Source organism: Mixophyes fleayi, chromosome 3, assembly GCF_038048845.1.
Source record: "Mixophyes fleayi isolate aMixFle1 chromosome 3, aMixFle1.hap1, whole genome shotgun sequence".
NCBI classification, from domain to species: domain Eukaryota; kingdom Metazoa; phylum Chordata; class Amphibia; order Anura; family Limnodynastidae; genus Mixophyes; species Mixophyes fleayi.
In genome coordinates, this window is record NC_134404.1 from 43,761,502 (window position 1) to 43,785,178 (window position 23,677).

Consider the following 23,677-nt stretch of genomic DNA (forward strand, 5'->3'; position numbering starts at 1 on the left):
CAAAAGAAAAGTTAGATAATTATTAGCATAAAATCATATTGTGCAAATGAAACTGTGAATTGACAGAGATTTTAAAATGACAGAATGTACTAAATAGTCATAGTTCATTATCTGTTGAAGAACTACAGTGACCAGCAGGCAGGAAATCTACATGTGGGACCTGACTGCTGACTCTTGTGATAGGTTAGTGTTATTGCAATAGTTTCCTGTGCTCTGCAATCTGGGTATTGAGTGATTAGCGACCTTGCAACAAAACGAATAGATGGGAAAATTAAAATATCCCTTTCTAATCATACTTGCCGACTTTCTTCAGCTCCCTTCCGCGAGCCAGCCAGTGGAGGGGGGCGTGATGGCCAAAATCGCGTCATTTCGGTGACGCCATGACGCAAACGCTTCATTTGACAGCGGGGGGGTGGGGCCAAACGCCGCGATTCACCTTGAATCGCGGCGTTTGCGATCTAATTCTGCCCACTTCACTAGGAAGTGGGGCACTTCCTAGTGAAGTGGGCAGAATTCGGGAGATTGCCACACTCGCCCGGGAGTCCGGGAGACTCTCGCAAAATGCGGGAGTCTCCTGGACATTCCGGGAGAGTTGGCAAGTATGTTTTTAATCTGTTTATTTACCAATGTCAGCCATATTCATGCCTTGACCATGTGACTCAAAATTGTAGTCATCTGTTGTTGTATCCCCACAAACGGAACACGATGCATCCTTTCTGTGCCAAAAATATTAAGCTACAGACTGATTTCAGCTAAAGTAATCCTAGTTCTTATAGATAATTCAACCAAGAACACAGCAACTCGCAGACACCTGTGGTATTGTTTAACGGCACTCGTGTCCTTTAGCAGCTGCTAAAACATACTTAGCTGTGTACAGTAGAGTGCACGTAGGCAGCCTCTGGCTCTCCAGATGCTGTAGAACTAGAAGTCCCAGCATGCAGCTGAGCTGGTATACTGGTGCTGGCAGTTCTAAAGCAGATGGAGAACAAGAGGCTGTCTGAGCCTGAAGTATAGGTATGGGGTATCATTTGCTCTAGTGAAGTACCTTCTATATATAACCAATATGTCGCTGTGTCTACTTTCAGATTTCTTTTTTTTTTTTTAACATGGCCACAGTGTATCAAAAAGCTCTGAGAAAATATATTAAATTCTAACTGTCTGCCATATGAAATAACAGGATATTAGAGGTTTTCCATACTGAGTCTGGAACATTTATATTATAAACTGGTGTACTGCAGTTTTATAATGCAGTGCAAATTGTGGTGAACACGTTGCCATTGTCGGATGTTGTGACCTGTTTTATAGGCTGCATCTACTGCAATCATCAATTTTACTGCATGGTTAGCCTTAGGTAACTTCACTCTCTGTCTATTGCCGTTCTCCCCTTGTAGCCTTGGTAATAAAGCATTTACTACCTTACACAGATGTTAGAGTAGTATCTATATATATTATAGTTGAAGCCTTGATATACATTTTTGTTTTGGCCCTACCTTGTACACTTGTTTTCTGAAAGCGTAGCACATTATTAATGATTCATTTCAGTTATTTGCTTATTCTCTTCTTTTTAATTTTTAAAATTGTACATTACATTGTAAGTTATAATAGGGAATGCGTGTGCATTATATATTTGGCTGTATTTATATGCTGTAGTTTCCCTGTGGGCCCTTGTGACTTTCATGTAGTTGCTAAATGTGCTCCAGAGAGTTCATAAATAAAAATAAGTTGTTATTGTGCCTCTTTTTGGATGCTGAAAAACAGGAGGTATATGGTAGGTATAAGTATGGTATATATGAACCCTGGTCTAGTGTAACTACTACAAAATAAAGATTTGGTTTCAAAGAACTATTCATACTTCAGTCTTAATTAGTATCAGTGGTAGATTTTTTTTTAAAATCTTTTTAACATACTTGTTTACATTGTGGTAATTTCAGATTCCTGCTATCCCACTGCCCCACTAAGCCAGCTAGTGTAGACTATATGCTGTGATCAGACATCGCTAGGCAATGTTAGACTACAGCACATGGATGGACAGATTCAGCATTTTCCAGGGAACCATTACATCTTTATGATATTCAGTGTTTTTACAGCAGTCAGATCTGTGGTCTTGTATTTAGGGTAAACCCAGGTGGCATTTTGCATTTCACTATATGAGAGGGCAGCTCTAACTGCTTGCAGTAGTACTAGACTCTAGGAACAAATTGTAATAGTTCCCGGAGATGTATGGCAGAGGTAGGAGGATCTGGAGGACATTTAAGGTCCACAGGCTGGTACATTGTGCTATGTGCTCCATAGGCTGGTACAATGTGCTCCACAGCCTGGTACATTGTGGTATTTTGAAGCTGGTACATTGTGCTCCACAGATTGGTACATTGTGCTGTTGGGGTACACAGGCTGGTACAATGTGGTATTGTGCTCCACAGACTGGTATATTGTGCTGTTGGGGTACACAGGCTGGTACATTGTGCTGTTGGGGTACACAAGCTGGTACATTGTGCTGTTGGGGTACACAGGCTGGTACATTGTGCTCCACAGGCTGATACATTGTGCTGTTGGGGTACAAAGGGTGGTACATTGTGCTGTTGGGGGACACAGGCTGGTACATTATGCTGTTGGGGTACACAAGCTGGTATATTGTGCCCCACAGGCTAATATATTGTGTGATTGGGGTATACAGGCTGGTACATTGTGTGGTTGGGGTACACAGGCTGGTACATTGTGCAATTATACACCACAGGCTGGTACATTGTGCTGTTGTGCTTCTCAGGCTGGTATATTGTACTCTACCAGCTGGTACATTGTGCTATTGTGGTTCACGGACTGGTACATTGTGCTGTTGGGGTACACAGGCTGGTACTTTGTGCGGTTGGCGAACACAGGCTGGTACTTTGTGCGGTTGGCGAACACAGGCTGGTACATTGTGCGGTTGGGGTACACAGGCTGGTACATTGTGCGGTTGGGGTACACAGGCTGGTACATTGTGCGGTTGGGGTACACAGGCTGGTACTTTGTGCGGTTGGGATGCACAAGCTGGTACTTTGTAATCTTTCCTTAACACAGGTGAAAGTGTTGACAAGGACAAGGCTGGAGATCATTCTGTCATGCTGATTGATTTAGAATAACAGACTGGAAGCTTTAAAAGGAAGGTGGTGCTTGAAATCATTGTTCTTCCTTTGTTAACCATGGTTGTCTGCAAGGAAACATGTGCAGTCATCATTGCTTTGCTCAAAAAGAGCTTCACAGGCAAGGATATTGCTGCTAGTAAGATTGCACCTAAATCATTTATCGGATCATCAAGAATCTCAAGGAGAGAGGTTCAATAGTTTTGAACAAGGCTTCAGGGCGCCCAGGAACATCCAGCAAGCACCAGGACTGTCTCCTAAAGTTGATTCAGTTGCGGGATCGGGGCACCACCAGTGCAGATCTTGCTCAGGAATGGCAGCAGGCAGGTGTGAGTGCATCTGCACGCACAGTGAGGCAAAGACTTTTAGTGGATGACCTGGTGTCAAGAAAGCCAGCAAATAAGCCACTTCTCTTTAGGAAAAACATCAGGGACAGACTGATATTCTGAAAAAGGTATAGCGATTGGACACTGAGGACTGGGGTAAAGACATTTTTCTCTGATGTATCCCCTTTCAGAGTGTTTGGGGCATCTGGAAAAAACTCTTGTCCGGAGAAGGAAAGGTGAGCGCTACCATCAGTCCTGTGTCATGCCAACAGTAAAGCTACCTGAGACCATTCATGTGTGGGGTTTCTTCTCAGCCAAGGGAGTGAGCTCACTCATAATTTTGCCTAAGAACACAGCCATGAATAAAGAATGGAACCAACACATCCTTCAAGAGCAACTTCTCCCAACCATCCAAGAACGGTTTGTGTGACGAACAATGCCTTTTCCAGCATGATGGAGCACCTTGTCATAAGGCAAAAGTGATAACGAAGTGACTCGGTGATCAAAACATCTAAATTTTGGCTCCATGGCCACAAACTCCCCAGACCTTAATCCCATTGAGAACTTGTGGCCAATTCTCAAGAGTTGGGTGGACAAACAAAAACCCACAAATTCTGACAAACTCCAAGCATTGATTAGGCAGGAATGGGCGGCCATCAGTCAATATGTGGCCCAGAAGTTGATTGACAGCATGCCAGGGTGAATTGCAGAGGTCTTCAAAAATAAGGGTAAACACTGCATATATTGACTCTTTGCATAAACTTAATTGTCAATAAAAGCCTTTGACATTTATGAAATGCTTGTAATTTTACTTCAGTATACCATAGCAACATCTGACAAAAAGGTCTAAAAACACTGAAGCAGCAAACTTTGTGAAAACCAATACTGGTGTAATTCTCAAAACTTTTGGCCGTGACTGTAGTTAAATATTCTAGTCACTTTGGTATATTGTAATTGTAAATACATAAAGGCTGGTTTATAAGAAGTTATTAGAAATAGTGTATCATATAACCAACTGTGTGCAAGGTTAACTTGATGTCCTCTGCCGAGTCTGAACGACCCAACGTCTTGTGTCAACACCAGTGAATATATTGCTGATAAGCAGTCGCTGAAAATCCTACTTTAGCGATGGTAAAAGTCACCCAATTCAATGAGGTGCTTAGTGCCTTTGCTGTCGGAAAACAAATGAGATTTCTGTTTGACAAAAAAAAAAAGAACATTATAATTTAGTGACTGAAGAAAATGCTGTTCTGGAGAATATTAAGAATTTTTAAATTGACGTTTCAACAAAGTCATTTTCAGGAAATAAAGATTAGATCTGCATTTCAGTCCATCATCCCCTGATAATCAGTAAAATAATGCCACTGCTCCAGGATGTAATGGTGGTACTGGGAGACGTCCTCCCTGAAATATGTAACCTATTGCAGGGGAATCCGCCATTGTATAATGGTCTTATCATAGTAATGTATGCAGGGAGATGAATATCTGTAATGCCGTCTAGGGAGATGTAGAAAGCTGTTTATCAGTATCTAGACTATGCTGTCCATACAAGGACTGATTGAAGGCTATTGTGTCATTGTTGTATGACAATGTTATGTACACTTTCATGCATTTTAAAGAGATGGTTTCATCTTTGGACAACTTTAATCAGTGGATTCGTTTTTTACATTCCCTCCTGCAGCTTGCACTAAATACATTGTTTATCTATCTGGCCTTATTGTGTGTTTACCACTTCTGTGTCTGGCACACATAGCTGGCCTTAAGCTGGGTACACACTACACGGTTTTCGTCCAATAATCGGCTCAATCAGCCGACATACGACCGCTCGTTCAAAAGTCGGGTCAGTGTGTGCAGTGATACGATGGTCGAAAGTCTGCCCAAATGGATGATTGTCGCCTCATTTGGTGGGTCGTACTGATTAATATTTTCGTTCCAATCTCGTTTCCGCTGTGTAGTGTGTATAAACTTCCGACCGATCCACAACAGTGAGTACGAAATTACAATCATTGCTCACAACAACATGGCTGTAAAAAGTCGCTAAAGGGACGTCCGCTCTTCCCTTTATCGTCCTAAACAAGGCTAATGTGTATGCAGTCCATGGACCGAGCGATCGGACCATCGATCGCATGTAAAATCGCTTGGCATAAAAAGTTGGTTGAAATTTCTGTAGTGTGTACCCAGCTTAGATAGAAAACCACTCTGGTAATACATTTGTATCCAGTAACCAGAGCTGATCTGCATTGTGCCCAAAGAGCAATGAAACTAAACCGCCCTTCTTATTAAATATAAAGTTCATGGTGCAGAATAGAGAAGGAAGCCAGACAAAGCAGTGCATTTAGATTTAGTAAAATCTGCAGGGGTGTGTGCACGTACCTGTAAATTGGAGTTGTCAGAAAGTGGAAACTTATTTAAGTCTGTTTACGTGTTATTGTTTCTGCACCTTTTTATGTTTTTAATACTATTTGCTGTGGTTTGTTGTAATAAGCATGGTGCAACACTTAGCGATGTCTTTAAGTAAAGAACTTTGTTTGTTTACTTGTCTACAGTACTTTGTTTAAGGAGCAGATCATACTTGCCAAAATGTTTGGGAGAGAGTATCTGTGACAGCTATAGTGTTATGTGTGCTGTGGCTTAGGGCGTTTGGTAGGAATCGACTTGTCCTATTGAGTAAAGCTGTGGAAATTGTCTATTTCCTAACACTCATTCCACTACACAGTGATGTTTTTGAATTCATAGATCTGTTCTCTGATTGGCTGCCTCCGCTCTTTGTAGGAAATTGATGCACCTTACATCTTACTGCTCCTCTGTAATCTATATTCTTCATCTGAATCCTACCAAAATCAAATTAAACATTTTATTTAAATTTACATATATGTTAAGTGTTCCAGCATTCACAATCCTCCTGGCATATACTGTATATTCACCTTCCTAATAAGAAAATAATCTTAGCTCATAGATGTTTTATAGGGTTAGATTATTTTGGGTATGATCATCTTAATATTGCTGGCTGTTAAATCTGGTTTTGGAAACTGTTACAGCTCTGAAATTATATTTCTAAAATAATTACAGAAGATATGAAAAGTACCACTCTACTGGATGCTGGTGACGAGGAAGAGGCATCCACATATTGACATGAATATAGATGAATTTACATAGAGATGAGTGACATTGTACAATGAGAGTGAATATCTGGAGAACTCAGGATAAAATATTGTTCTTTTGGTACACGGAGTGTCTGGTATGGATGATGTGCTCATGTGATGACACTGCATCGGTATTATCATGGATGGAATGGGTGTCCAATACTATATAACTGGTCACAAACATGAAAATAGCGTTGATTGTATAGCTGATATTGACCTGTGTGTGTGACCACCTTCTGATAGCACTTAGAGCCACCATGTGGTGTGAAAGTCACCCAGACACTTGGCCCCAGAACCGAACTAATGGATGTCACACATTTTGGCCTTCTACATGATTTTATCAATAAGCGTTTGGGTAGAGCAGTAGGAAAGACCTCTGTGTGACCGGCCTAAATGTGTCCTTATATGCTGAGTTTCTGCCAACCATCCTAATCAACATCTGATTGGTATCATGCTGGTGGAAATATGGTGAGACAATGGCTATGATTTGACAGTTACTGTGGTTATGTCCCGACTGTCATAACTGGGCCCCATAGTTTTCAGTCATTCACACCTAGAGCCATGGTGATTTTGATGACCGAACTGGACATAGATCCAGTCGTTTATCTCTCAGGTGAATACGTATCGCTGTAATAGGTGAAAATGTGTAGTAGAGGTGCAAGTGGTACACCCATGTTTTCTAAAGGAATAAATATATTTGTACATACATGTGCTTTCAGAAAGTAGGGATGTACCACACAAAACAGCTGTGGGGTTACTATGCTAGAACCAATATATGGAATTTTATTTGATATTATTTAAGTAATCACAATTTTTGATACAATGATTGTTGTAGCGTCTACATTTCCTCTCTGTAATGGATATATTATAGATGGTTACTACAAATCACTTGAGCATTAAGTCTGAACTTTCGCCAGGCACTATATTATTTTTAAAAAACTGTTTCATAACGAGTGCTCCCTATACTAAGACTTGTGGAGCATATTGAGTGTGTTACCCTTTACTTCAATATATGTCTCCTACTAGCTGTTTATGGACATGATGAATGTCTCTGTAATGTAGAGACTAAGGGGTAGATTACTCAAACCCTCTAAAAAGGAAAAGTGGAGGTGTTGCCCATAGCAACCAATCAGATTCTAGCTAACGTTTATCTAATACATTATACAAAATAGCTAGAATCTGATTGGTTGCTATGGGCAACACCTCCACTTTTCCTTTTTAGAAGGTTTGATAAATCTTCTTCTAAGTGTTGGTATGAAGCCATAAACTGTGCTTGACAACAGTTGGCTTTTAATACTGCCTCAGTATAAAACTCCTTAAAAGGAACAACAGTCTTAATACAAGTTAGTTATTTCTAAATTTGAATATAGGAAGCTAGTTGGGGCACTATTTATTTTTTCAAACTCTGTGGCATTAGTGTGTATATATATATATATATATATATATATATATATATATATATATATATATATATATATCCGTCCCTTTCTCTCTCAGGATGCCACCAAGACCATCATACACGCACTCATCATCTCCCGTCTGGATTACTGCAACCTCCTCCTCACCGGCCTCCCCCACTCCCATCTCTCCCCCCTCCGCTCTGTACTCAATGCGGCCGCCAGACTCATCTTCCTCTCACGCCGCTCCTCATCTGCCTCCCCTCTCTGCCTCGCCTTACACTGGCTTCCCTTCCCCTACAGAATCCTTTTCAAGCTCCTCACCACCACCTACAAGGCTCTCTCCCACTCTACTGCCCCCTACATCTCTAACCTCCTCTCCACTCGCACTCCCGCCCGCTCTCTCTGCGCTCAGCCAATGATCACCGCCTCTCCTCCACTCTTATCACCTCTTCCCACGCCAGAATCCAAGACTTTTCCCGCGCAGCCCCCTTCACTGGAATGACCTCCCTCGTTCCATCCGCCTCTCTCCTTCTCTGTGCTCATTCAAATGTGCACTGAAAACCCACCTCTTCCTTAAAGCCTACCAACCACCAGCATAACCCCTTCTTCTCCTCCAACTGCGCTCTCCCTCGCCTCATCTGACTCCCCTTGTGCCTGTTCTGTTTTCCCTCCATTAGGATGTAAGCTCACATGAGCAGGGCCCTCTTCCCTCCTGTCTTCCTACCTGTTCTTCTGCTCCGTGTTTATTGCTTTACTTGCCTGGAGTTCTGAAGTACTGGTATTTTGTTTATTGTTTTGTACTGTTTCACCCTGTGTAGTATACTGTTTGTATGGTGTACGGCGCTGCGGAAATCTTGTGGCGCCTAACAAATTAAAGATAATAATAATAATTATATATATATATATATATATATATATATATATAGATATAGATATAGATATATATATAGATATATAGATAGATAGATACATAGATACATAGATATATACAGGGCCGGACTGGGACTAAAAATCAGCCCTGGCATTTAAAGCACACAGGCCCACCTCTGTTGATAAGCTGGAAAAAAAAATGTGTGCCGCAGTGCAGTGGCGGTGCCGCCAAAGGCGTAGTTACATTATGTTGGGGGCGTGGTCAAAATGGTGCGTTGATACATACATTATAATAAAACATTACATTTATCAGACCCTCCCCATCCACATTACGCCACCCCCCCAGATACATTATGACACCCCCAGCCCACTGTACTTATCTATGCTTCTGATGCTGCTGACATTCCTGTAGAGTGAGCAGGGAAGCTCTTAGTCTCATGAGATTAATAAATCTTGTGAGACTTAGAACTCCGCTGCTTGCTCTGCAGGCTGTGCCCTGTCCGGGACGGAGCACAGATCCTCCTGCTGACCAACTGGATTAAGGCTCGGGGGCCCGGGCACTTAAGTCAGGGGGGCTCCTATGATGCAATTTGGCTATTAGACAAATTTTTGACAAATACAAAGGCAATACAGTGTGCACTACTGTTAGGTGCACGCAGTTCTGCCTTAACAAGCAGTACAGTGTGAAGCAGGACATATCTCCCAACTGTCCTTGTAGTCAGACCAAATCCTGACTAAGTGGGACAGTCACCCATCAAATTCAGAACAGTTGGCAGACTGTCCTGGTCTCTCCTACCTGTCTTGTCATGGTCACCACTTGTGGCTGCTGGTGTCTTTAGATCAGTTGCTGCTTGTCTGGATCCTGGAATGTCGGATGCCCTATTTGGAGAAAAAAAAGAGCAGATGAAATTTAGCCCTGGTGTTAAATCAATATAGCATCCATGTTTTAAAATTAGGCCTCACTGCAGCCACAACATTAAAGTACTAGTATTCACATTTGATAAATACATCTATTTCCCTCCAACTAGCCCTGACATTAAATAGTATTTCCATTTAATAAATAAAACTATTTCCCTCTCTCCAAAGCACCCCAGCATTAAATTAAAAATCCAATCACCCCATCTGAAATTGATAGGCCCCACTATTAAATTGCCCCCATCTTCACCCCACAAATAGAATAGCACCCAATAATTAGCCCCCACCTGCAACTCCCTATTAGATTAACAGCCTACCTCCCACATTATATTAAGAGCTACCCATACACACATTATGGTCATACACCGGCCCACACACACATACTATAGTTATACTGTTACACACATACACACTATAATCATAACCTGTCGCACACACACACATACTATAGTTATACTGTTACACACATACACACTATAATCATAACCTGTCACACACACACACACATACTATAGTTATACTGTTACACACATACACACTATAATCATAAAGGTCATTCTTTGGATAATTTTTTTGGGGGTTATTTTTTGGGTAATTTGTATTCATTGTCATTCAGAGCTTGATTTATATATTTTTTAACTTTGTCGATCCCATTTTTATTGGCGCCTGTCAGTAAATTCTGTGTTATTTTTTGTTACACTATAATCATACCCTGTCACACAAATAAATAGATACCCTGTCACACAAATAAATAGATACCCTGTCACACAAATAAATAGATACCCTGTCACACAAATAAATAGATACCCTGTCACACAAATAAATAGATACCCTGTCACACAAATAAATAGATACCCTGTCACACAAATAAATAGATACCCTGTCACACAAATAAATAGATACCCTGTCACACAAATAAATAGATACCCTGTCACACAAATAAATAGATACCCTGTCACACAAATAAATAGATACCCTGTCACACAAATAAATAGATACCCTGTCACACAAATAAAGAGATACCCTGTCACACAAATAAATAGATACCCAGTCACACAAATAAATAGATACCCTGTCACACAAATAAATAGATACCCTGTCACACAAATAAATAGATACCCAGTCACACATATAGATCCCCAGTCACACATATAGATCCCCAGTCACACATATAGATCCCCTGTCCACATATAGCTCCCCTGTCACACATATAGTGTCACACATATAGATCCCTTGTCACACATATAGCTCCCCTGTCACACATATAGCTCCCCTGTCACACATATAGCTCCCCTGTCACACATATAGCTCCCCTGTCACACATATAGCTCCCCTGTCACACATATAGCTCCCCTGTCACACATATAGCTTCCCTGTCACACATATAGTGTCACACATATAGATCCCTTGTCACACATATAGCTCCCCTGTCCACATATAGCTCCCCTGTCACACATATAGATCCCCTGTCACACATATAGCTCCCCTGTCCACATATAGCTCCCCTGTCCACATATAGCTCCCCTGTCACACATATAGCTTCCCTGTCACACATATAGCTTCCCTGTTCACATATAGCTTCCCTGTCACACATATAGCTCCCCTGTCACACATATAGCTCCCCTGTCCACATATAGCTCCCCTGTCCACATATAGCTCCCCTGTCCACATATAGCTCCCCTGTCACACATATAGCTCCCCTGTCACACATATAGCTCCCCTGTCACACATATAGCTCCCCTGTCACACATATAGCTCCCCTGTCACACATATAGCTCATACTTGCCAACTCTCCCGGAATGTCCGGGAGACTCCCGCATTTTGAGAGAGTCTCCCGGACTCCCGGGCGAGTGTGGCAAAATCCCGGATCTGCCCACTTCCTAGTGAAGTGGGCAGAATTAGGTCACAAACGCCGCGATTCCTGGTGAATCGCGGCGTTTGGCCCCGCCCCCTCTGTCAAATGACGCATTTTGCGTCATGACGTCATGGGGGCGGGTCCAAAATGACACGGATTTTGGAGGCCCGCCCCCCCATGACGCCCACCTCCCCCGCAGGCTCCCGGATACCAACATTGTAAAGTTGGTAAGTATGATATAGCTCCCCTGTCCACATATAGCTCCCCTGTCACACATATAGCTCCCCTGTTCACATATAGCTCCCCTGTCACACATATAGCTCCCCTGTCACACATATAGCTCCCCTGTTCACATATAGCTCCCCTGTCACACAAACTACCCCCTCCCTCTTACCTTGTGCGCTCCGCAGCGCGCTGTACAGTCTCTCCTAACACATGGGACGGCACCTATCACATGGTGCTCGTCCCATGTGACATCTCCAGAGCCATTCATAGAAGAGAGGGGAGGAGCGACCACACCAGGAAGTAAGTGTAGTGCCGACCCCACTGCTCAGCACACAGACTGTCATGCTGAATTCTGGCATGACAGTCTGTGTGCTGAGCGATGGGGCCGGCCAGCTAGCAACCGGCCCATCTGGCCATCGGCCCTTCTGGCATTTGCCAGAAGGGCCAGATGGCCAGTCCGGCCCTGGATATATATATAGATATATATATAGATATAGATATTTATATATATATATATATATATATATATATATATAGATATATATATATATATATATATAGATATATATATATAGATATAGATATAGATATTTATATATATATATATAGATAGATAGATATATAGAGATAGATAGATATATAGATAGATAGATATATTTATATATATAGATATAGATATATTGATATATATATATATAGATAGATAGATATATAGAGATAGATATATAGATATAGATAGATATAGATAGATAGATATATAGATATAGATATAGATAGATAGATATATAGATAGATATATATAGATAGATAGATATATTTATATATATAGATATAGATATATTGATATATATATATATAGATAGATAGATATATAGAGATAGATATATAGATATAGATAGATATAGATAGATATATAGATATAGATAGATAGAGATAGATAGATAGATATATAGATAGATATATATAGATATAGATAGATAGATATATAGATAGATATATATAGATAGATATATTTATATATATAGATATAGATATATTGATATATATATATAGATATATTGATATATATATATAGATATATTGATAGATATATATATAGATATAGATAGATAGATATATATATGTATATATATATATATATATATATATATATATATATATATGTATGTATATACTATAGTTAACCCAGTATTTGCAGTATTGCTGCAGTATTTTCTGCAATAAATGGATCATTTGTAAGAGAGTGTTCTAGTCTGACAGAGTGCGATCAGAGTTTCATTGTGTACAGGATTCATCAACGACTTTGCTTTTACACAGTTACATGAAATGGATTTAAGGACTAAGCAGTGTTTTTTTTTCACCCTCTAGGTGGAAGTGGCTGACATTGAAAATGAAGAAAAAAGATATAGTCTTTTCCTAACGCTGCTGGATATCAGTCACTCTCGTCCAGAGTTCCAGCATTTAGTATTACTTCTACAAGCCTGGCCTGCAATGAAAGGTGTAAGCATGTAAGTAATGGTGTTCTGCCTCCTCTGCAGGTGCAGACAGTCAGCACTAGAATAAAACACTTCAATCTGGACACTTAGAAAACTTTCTTTCTGCCTTACAAGAAACTTTTAATAGTTCCCTCATTTGTCCTCTGCTAGCTTGCAGAGAGTATATCTTTGGAACATTATTATTGTATCATACAACTAGAATTACAGTATGGTAGTGTCATGTATCCCAGGAAACCTATGTAAAACTCCCTAGATATTATTTTGTGTAGCCTTTAATTAGTGATAGCGATGATGCCTATTGTATTCCTATAATGAAGTTGAGATTTGTTCGGATTGTATGCAGATAAAAGATTTTACATAAAAATTATGCTAATGTTTATCATCTATATTAGCTGTATGAAAGGCGCACTATTCTTTTATATTTCTATTCTTATATATTTTCTTTGTATGTATCTAACGTGAATATTAAGAAGCGAATGCATAATTCTGCTGCATAACAAGTCAGGTGCTTACCTGGAGCCACAGCTCCAAGGGATAAAGACCGCATGTTAAGAATTGTGAAGGCAGCAAGAAAATATGGAGAGGTGGATGTCATTGTCCACCTAGGGAAAAACGACCTGGCTAATGCTGAAGCCATGGCTGTCAAAGATGTTAGAAAGTTAGGGACTGCTCTAAAACAGGTGGCAGCCGCTGTAACTTTTTCAGCAGTATTGCCAGTGCATAGAGGTGAGGACGGAACTCACTGCATCAGAAACTTCAATGTGTGGCTAAGGAAGTGGTGTATAAGGAGAGATTTGGTGTAATAGACCATAGTCATCTGGCAAGATAGGGGCTTATACAAAAATGATGGCCTGCATCCATGTTCAAGGGGAACCAGAATACTGAGTGAGCAGTTTGGAAGCTTCATCAGAAAATATTTAAACTTACAGAGGGCGGCATGAACTAAACATGAATAAAGCGATCTGCTTCCCCAACCAAGAGGTATCGTTTCCGCAGGGTAATAGTACAGGAGTCATATACACAGCAACAGAACACAATGCAGATCAAAGCCAAATAACCATAGGCAGAGAGATGAACATAGCTCGGAATAAGAGATGCACAAACAAAACTTAAAGCTATGTGTGCTAATGCTAGGAGCTTAGGATATAAAATCCCAGAAATAAGTACGATAATGACAAGGGATGATCTGGACATTGTGGCTATTATGGCTTCCTGATGCGATGAAAATCTTGACTGGTACATAGTTATACCAGGATAAACTATATTTAGGAAGGACAGAGTGGGAAGAATCGGAGGAGGGGTAGCAATGTATGTGGAAAAAAGCATAAATACGACTTAACTACACAGTATTAAAGAAAAAACTGAGTCCCTTTGGGTGACCATAGTAGAAACGGGGGACAAGGCTATTCTTTGTAGTGGGGTGATCTATAGACCACCAGGTCAGGAAGAAGAACTGTACTGGAAGCTATTGAAGGACATCACTTAAATGACATTATAAGGAAAGGTAATAACCATGGGAGACTTTAATCTACTGGATGTGAACTAAACTTTGCAAGTTCCAGTAGAAGTAAGGACATTCTGAATTCCTTGCAGGGAGCATCCCTCAAGCAAATGATGAGGGAGCCCACTCACAAAGATGCAATATTAGACTTAATTCTTACAAGTGGTGACAGAATATCTGATGTAAATGTGGGTGAGAACCTAGGATCCAGTGACCATCAAGCAGTATGGTTTAGTATAAAGACAGAGACCGACTCATACCACACAAAAACAAAGGTGTTAGATTTTAGGAAGGCTGACTTTGTAGAGACGGGAAAATGTGTAAGAGACTCTTTGACTGAGTGGAAGAACTTTGAAAGAGAGCAGGATAAGTGGGAAAAATTAGGAATAAGTAACAGAAATAAAAAAGTAATAATGCCACTGTGTAGGTCATTGGTACGGCCTCACCTGGAATACTGTGTTCAGTTCTGGAGGCCATATATCCAGAAGGATATAATTACATTAGAGACTGTACAAAGAAGGGCAACTAAAATAAGATCTTAATATGTCTAGTTTGGAGCAGAGAAGGGAATGGGGGAACATGATAGAAACTTTCAAATATAGAAAGGGTTTTACCAAGGTAGAGGAGGGAACATTCTTCAAGGGAAGAAAAGTATTAGAACACGAGGACATGCACTGAGACTGGAGGGATAAAAGTTTAAAGGAAATATGAGTAAAAACTACTTACATAGAGGGTAATACAGTAGAGAATTTAAACATTATTGGGATAGACACAAGGATATCCTTACAAATATGGTTTGAAATTACCATAGGTTAAAAAATTGGCACTTTAAGAGGTTGGTGTAGTGGACACAACTTACTACAACAGTTACACAGCCATTAATGGTGAACAATATCTCATGCCTTAGAGCTTAAAGTGGGTAAGATGTACCACTTTACCGAGTAGCTTTTGGATACTTCCAGCTAATTTTCAGCAGACAAGAACTTTAGTTAAAGGTCTTAAGAACTAAGTAATAACTGTTTGTGAGACATTTAAAAAACAAGTTAGAGTACATTAAGTTTCCTTCTCAGTTATCTACCAGATACCACCGAAAATATTTAATAAAGCTGCAGCGCATGTATTGTGACTGTAAATTTTTGAAGGACAAGTGCACAGTTTTCTGCGTGAAATGTGCAACATAGACCCATTTTGCAATTGCTTGCCATATCCTATAGCTAATAATTAGTTAGATACGCTCTTAAGATTATGGTATCTGACATGTACCTCACCTGCAGGGACTGGGTGTTTGCAGTCCTCCACCGCCACCAACATCAGTATTGAATTCTTATAACATTGACACTGAGAACTGCCTACTCCCGGCTCCCTGGATATAGAAACTCTGAAGGGGAGTGTAACTAACCAATGATTGGAAAAAGGATAGAGGTCATATGGGCAAACCCACACCATTGGGTCTATTTCAACAGTCTTCAAAAGCAGACGTAACCCTATTCTATTACAAGTTATCACTGACAACAGAAACAGACATAAACCAGTGGCACCGCGGTTCTCCATGATTTCAGTATTTCCCAGTACAACGTCTCACTGATGTAAGACATTTCTCATACATGTTTTTTGAAACGTCTCCATCTGTGATTAACATGAATTGGAGAAAATAAATGGACCTGATCTACTGTAGTACATTGTTGAATGAAAACATCCGCCTACAGTCATGTACTTGCGTAAGATCAGGCCGTGACACAGAAAGATTTTTGGGGGAAAGTATTCCAGATAGTTAAGGGGTTAACATTCTGAACAAACACTGAGCAGATGAGCCCTGTGCTAGAGGTTGTGTTCTTTTACTGTTTAGCTGAACACTCTGTGATTTAGATCTAGCCTCTGTGCCTGCACTTTCCTCCATCAGCAATCATTCAGCCTTTTATCTATGCTTCAAGGTGAGCATCGGAATTAACTTTTTTTATGGGCTACTCAGCACGAAGTGTCATTCTTCACTTGTCAACTGAAGGGTAGAAGCTAGTTACTAACTCTTGCCGCTAAAACTTTCTCCGTGCCATTGATCTCAGCACTGTTTGAACTAAGGAAATAGACTCCCTGCAGGGATTATAAACGCTTAGTCACCATTGATGTTAAGGGGCAGCTTCTCTTAGAAACCTAATTACTGTATATTGTGCCCCTCTGAGCGCTGGACCTGAAAAGTCCAGAGAAAATCTCTTCCAAGCTGGGTTGTCTATTCTCTGGCTGCTTGATGTTAAATGAATACAATTCTGAGATTTCTATGAGCAGCCTGAGAGCAATGTTTCATGTCTGCAGTATTTCTGTAATATGTAAAATCCTTTCAGAGTATGGTATGTAGCAATATCACCCTCCTCTGGATTCCTCACAGCCCTCCTCATTAGTGAGGGTTGGAAAAGAACCTTGTTTAAAGCATTGAAAGACAATTGCACTTGTCCCTTGCTTTAGCAGCGTGTTAACAATGCATTCAAGCTTCTCAGGTCTCATGCACTTTAGTGTAATCATCATCATCATTTATTTATATAGCGCCACTAATTCCGCAGCGCTGTACAGAGAACTCACTCACATCAGTACCTGCCCCATTGGGGCTTACAGTCTAAATTCCCTAATATACACACCCAAAGACAGACTGACAGACTAGGGTCAATTTGTTAGCAGCCAATTAACCTACCAGTATGTTTTTGGAGTGTGGAAGGAAACCAGAGCACCCGGAGGAAACCCACGCAAACACAGGGAGAACATACAAACTACTCACAGATAAGGTCATGGTCGGGAATTGAATTTCATGACCCCAGTGCTCTAAGGCAGAAGTGCTAACCACTTAGCCACCGTGTAATATGTACTTAAGTCAGCATTCAGATAAAACTTCAGCCTATGACACTCGGTAACAAAAAAGAAAAACAAAATGAAGGCTTTAGTTAAAAAAAAAAAAAAAGCAAGATAAACGCTTATCAGAAAGTTTATCTCTACAGGTCCATTCTTCTTACATTATTGGACGATCAAAGCATGTTTAATAGGCTTTAAGAACACATGCCTTTTAAAATAACACTTGTGTACAAGGCCTTAATCATCAGTCAGTCCACAGGAATCATGTACAATATTTACATAGCAGCAGAGGTAAACACAGTGCAGAAGCTGCCTGTAAGAGAATTATTATTTCTAAATTTTATTTATAAAGCGCAAACATATAATTCAGCTCTGTAGACTGAAAAATCTTTATTGAGTCACAGCAGTTCCTGCCCTAGAGGATTTCCTACCACAGACACCTAACACTAGTGTGAAACCATGCAAACACAAGGAAAAGGCTAAGGAATAAAGAAAAGGAAGTTCTCTTGTCCTTCATTAAAGTCTACCCATGGGAGGCAGATAAATTGTGGGATGCTCTTTAACTCACCAGAAATTGGTGACATAATTCCTAGTGAACTGGTTGGATGCCTCCTTGAAGTATTGGTTCAGCAAGGAAAGTGGGCTTCCTTTTTGGTGTGTAGACAATCATCATCATTTATTTATATAGCGCCACTAATTCCGCAGCGCTGTACAGAGAACTCATTCACATCAGTCCCTGCCCCATTGGAGCTTACAGTCTAAATTCCCTAATATAGACACACACTCACACACAGACAGAGAGAGAGGGAGACAGACAGAGAGAGAGGGAGACAGACAGAGAGAGAGGGAGACAGACAGACAGGGAGGGAGGGAGACAGGGAGAGAGGAAGGGAGACAGACAGGGAGAGACTAGGGTCAATTTTGATAGCAGCCAATTAAAATACTAGTATGTTTTTGGGGTGTGGGAGCACCCGGAGGAAACCCATGCAAACACAGGGCCACAAACTCCACATAGATAAGGCCATGGTCGGGAATCGAACTCATGACCCTAGTGCTGTGAGGTAGAAGTGCTAACCACTAGACCACTGTGCTGCTAATGGGTACATTTTAAGAAGTCAACTACTTCTCTCCAAAGCTTCATATAAACTGTTCATCTTAAGGATAAAATAAAAACCTGCAGATGTATACTGTATGTATTTACTGCAGCATCTGAGTACTGTATTATTTATTTGTATTGTAAAGGTTAGACACACAGTTCTTTATGGAAGAATTATATCCAGTAATACACAAGGCAGGGAGAGGCAAACTGAGCAGAGAGCAATAAAGAAGGTAAACACCAAATATTACAAGTCCTGATTTGGAAATGTGAACTCTTAAGAGTATTTTTATATTCTATATTATGTTTTATAATATGCAATATAATGTATTTATAGTTCATTATTATTATTATTTTTTAATATTTACTATTTCATTATATATTGTAGTGCCGGTGTTCGTAATATGAACAAGTAATAGACCAAATAGTGGAAACCCCAATATAAATTCTATTATGCTCTGGAAGGTGGCAGGTGCCTCATGTAACCCAAATGGCAACTTTTTATATTGGAACAGATCCACTTGTGCAGAAAAAGCTGTGTTTTATTTTGCTTTGTCTGTTAATGGCACTTGGCCGTAGCCTTTGGTTACGTCTCGTAGCCATCAATCTGAGATACACAATTCAATTTGCGGAAATCGTTGCAGAAGCTCCCGTCGGGTTTTGTAATGAGTAGAATGGGACTTGACCACTCACTATGGGACTTTTCAATTTTATCTAACGTCTTTTTTTCTCTTTTATGCCTGGAACTGGGCATGAGGGATACAGCAGCGTTCTTCCAGAAGAAAATTACTCATCACATGCATGTTTTGGTGGTAAAAAAAGCATTTTTTACATTTCTTTAGTCACAGATTCCCGCTGGGCTTCTGGTATTCTGTTGAGCTTTAGGTTAACCTTAACCTACGGTTTACCCAAACCATGGCAGGAAAATGTGCTCTCCAACATTACGAAATTACCAGAGCCTTTCACTTTTGGAAACTACGCATATGGCCAGGACCTGTATTGTCCAGCTGTGAGCTTTAGCTGTACACGGACTGGGTGGGTTCTAGGGGTCTCAGGGCTTACCTCGACAGGGCATGGTGTTGTAGCTCCGTGGCCCTCAAAATGGATTTTGTCAGGCATAGTTGCTAATCTGTAAGTGTTGGAGCTTTTCTCCATCGTGGTGGATATAGAGCTCTGGGTTCCTTGATTATGGGGCCATGACATTGTTTTCTGGTGGGAACATTTATGGGGTTGTCCAGTCCATCATTAAGCAAAGCACCACTTCTTCCCCTATGATTAGGCTTATTAGACATTTTGTTTTGTGCTGCCTTGAACATAACATCGGTTAATGCATTGGCTGTTGTACTTTCCCATTTTAACTGGGTAAAATTTAGGAAACTTGCTCCTAATGCTGACTTTAATGGTGCCCCTTGTCCATCTCATGTTTGGCAGATTATCAAGCCGGCATAGTGAGACTTGCGGAGACATCTTTGGCCTCATCCACCATAAAGGCATACAGGGCATCTTGGCTAGACTGGGTTCAATTTTCAGACAGTAAAGGCTGCCGTCAAGGTATACGATATATTTTTCCAAGGCAGGTATGTCATTCACACTAGCTGGAATTTCTTTTATGGCCCAGTTTCAGGGGAAAATTAATCTTACAAAGGGTTTTTTTAGTCATGAAGGCTTTAAGGGGGTGTACCAAAACAGAACCCACTAAGGGGGTGTACCAAACACAACCCACTAAAGATGACACCAGACGGCCTATAGACACTCCTTTGTTGCATAAGCTGATCAATGCGTTTCGGAAGGTGACGGCTAACGAATAGGAAGTCTTCTTATTTAGCACAGCTTTTTTGCTGGCTTTTTTGGTGCATTTAAACTCTCCAATGCTTCTGATTTATTGGCTAAAAGGATTTGGTGTGTAAGACCTATCATTGGGCACCTTTAGTTGCTACATCTTGACTCTACACCTCTTACCAAATTCCAATTCAGGATGTAATACAATTACAGGGCTGAATAGGTGCGACTACCTCCTTGACATTAGCAGGGTCTTCCGTGGAGAGTATCAAACATTTGGCGGCAGGAAATCCACCACCTATAAGAAATACATCAGAGCCGTTAAATTGTAATAACCTTGCTCCCAGCTTTGGTGTCCCAGGACTTGTTCGCATGTCATTTTTGGAAGTGAGGGCTTGAAGGGATTTACCTAATTTTTTCTCATATGAACGGCCTCATAGCATGAGCTACATTCTTTTTACCTTCATATGGGATGCCTCTCCAGCTCCCACACTGCTCTAGGCCTGCCTTGCTTACATATTTGCATCTCAATCTTGTTCATGTTGTTGTTCATAGTGCTTGAAGGTAGACATTATGCTTATAAATGACACTCGGGAAGTATTCTGAATGACAGATCATTTCCAGAAGAAAGAAAATCTTCCGGGCTGCCAGACATTCCTTGGCACGGAATTTATCCTCATTTCCCATCCCAGTGGAATTCAATTGGATTGGCAGGAGGGGGATGTGCCGGTTTTAAGGACTTAGTATTTAACATGATTGCCAAGGATCAAGCTCCGGATTTTTTAGTAATTCATTTAGGGGGGTAACAACTTGGGTAAGTGTAAATATGGTGGGCTCATTTTACACATCTTAGCAGATTTGCAGCTGATAGCTGGCCAGCAATTAGGATCTGGTGGCCCATTATCATCAGTAGGTTAAATTGGAGGGGTGCCCGTAGTGGAATGGAAATTGACAAAGTTATACGACGAGGTTAATAGATTTGTTTCTAATTTCTTGAGGCGCTGGGGGGTGTGATTATACAGCATCCTTTGGTTACATTTTGTCATCCTTATCTTTAAAAAGCCAATGTGATGCATCTCACAGACAATGGATTTGGTATTTTTATAGCCCAAATCTTTAGCTCTTTGGCGGAGATTCTTGGATCAGGTGGTGGCGGCGGTGGGCTTTGAACACAGCCTTGGAGGGAAAGCAGTGCAGTCAGTGCTTAATACATGGCGCAAGACTTTATGCTTGGGAGCAGGATTCTTCCCCTTTCGCTCTATGTCTCTCTTAAGGTCCTTTCTGCGAAGGCCATTTAAGTGAACATGCCTTTTCAGGCCAGAAGGGTTGCATCCTCTCTGACTCTGTCACTTGGCGTCTGGGATTCTGGGACGGTTGGCCATCCCTATGTTTGGTTATATAGTATTAGCTTGTTAGTTGAACTTGCATTGCTTACTTAGCCATCATCATTTATACAATTAGAACTATTATCTTATTTTGACAAAATTGAAAACTGTGTCTTATTTCGGCTATTGAGTATTTATCTTTATTATAAGGGGTGGACGGTGTATGTGCAGAGGGAGAATATCAGTCCTTTGGCGTTTTAGGCATTAAATGATTGCTTTAGTATTTTGTTTAAGATTTATTTGGTTTGTATATGCTTCATGAACACACGAACAACATAAATACTCTCTTACTTTACATTTTCCTGTATTCTCATATTTTCCGCAATTGCTGCTGCCTACACATTTATAAATAGAGGGCTATGAAAGCGCTTGGATTCCACATAAAACAAGCAGTAACATTTTGTGACCGTTTTAATCTGAGTGTTAGTGAAAGGACAGTGTGTTCTAGACAGCTGATGAGATAATAATTTGATTGACATATCTTAACGTTCTTCTTGACTTATCTTAAATGTACTTCTCCTCCATGTCTTAGTGGAACACACAGTTACCTGTACTCTGCCTATGCTATTTTCTTTGTGTGACCATAAAAGGATTGTCAATTTTAAAGGTCACCGAATTGTTTTGTAGTGATTGCCTTCAATATTAGATTGAGTTAGGTATTTCACTATTTAACCTAAACTTACAAAATGCTGTGCAGTTATTTAAAAAACAAAACAAAAACATCCTCCTCTCTAATTATGTCTCATGTCTGTCTCCCTTGTTTTACCTTGTTGTTGTTATGCTTAATTTCATTCATGTCACTGTTATTATCTGTATCTGTCATTTATTGTGCTCATGTTTGTCATATCCGTAAGATGATTGCCTGGCGCCGCTACGGAATCTGTGGCACCTTATAAACAACGATGATGAGTTTGCGACATAACTCAGCAGCTGTACTTTTACTTATTACACTATGTAACCAAAGGGTCTCATGGCGCATGCACCAACTGCGGGCAGGGATGTGCCGGGACTCCCTGCATCGGCCCTGCACATGTACCTACAAGACAGTATCTGTTCACAGTGTAACACAGCTAATTCAGGGTCAAAATGTCTCATAAAACCATAACATTTAATCTGCTTTTTGGCATGAGCCATGGTTTTGAGTGAAGAAAGGTAAATTAGTATGTTATTAAATTATAAAGATCGGCTTGTCCTGGGCGGTTCGTATCTAGGGTTGGAATTAGCATCAGACGCAGAAGAAGAAGAAACTGAAAGAGTTTTTCTCTGCAAACCATCAGCAAACAGAAATGAACTGAGGGAATTAGAAACATCAACTGATGTGCGTTTCAATGAGGTGGAGCATTGTGTAATAGTAACACGTTATTCTGCTCTGTAACACAACAGCCAAAGGTACAAGTGTTCTGCTTTAAAGGTGGGGCTAGTGTAGGCCTGGACAAGCTGTGGTTCTCTGGGTGTTGTGAAACTACAAGTCCCAGCATACCCTGCTAGCTATCTTCTGGCAAAGCATGCTGGGGTTTGTAGTTTCACAGCACTTGGAAAGCCACAGGTTGTCCAGGCCTGGGCTAGTGGGTGGGACAGGTGTAAGGGCAAAAGACTTGTGTGCCTATAGACTACATACATGTAAATGTACCACTGTTTAAAATGTTAATCTCTCCCTGCATATATCGCACACACGCACGCACGCATGCACATTTATATGCACACACACACATATATATCATACACACACATA

General features: G+C 40.6%; 1 protein-coding gene across 2 annotated transcripts in view; it reads left to right on the forward strand.

The window, feature by feature from the left end:
- NBAS (NBAS subunit of NRZ tethering complex) overlaps positions 1-23,677 on the forward strand; it is a 477,499-nt gene that overhangs the window by 394,876 nt on the left and 58,946 nt on the right. The window contains exons 49-50 of one of the 2 annotated variants that reach the window (XM_075201413.1): positions 13,222-13,361; positions 16,125-16,626. In XM_075201413.1, the coding sequence (XP_075057514.1) occupies positions 13,222-13,361; positions 16,125-16,170 (186 nt within the window). In that variant the 3' untranslated portion in view covers positions 16,171-16,626. Of the gene's footprint in view, positions 1-13,221; positions 13,362-16,124; positions 16,627-23,677 lie in introns of those variants that run through there. The other variant, XM_075201412.1, reaches the window with a different exon arrangement.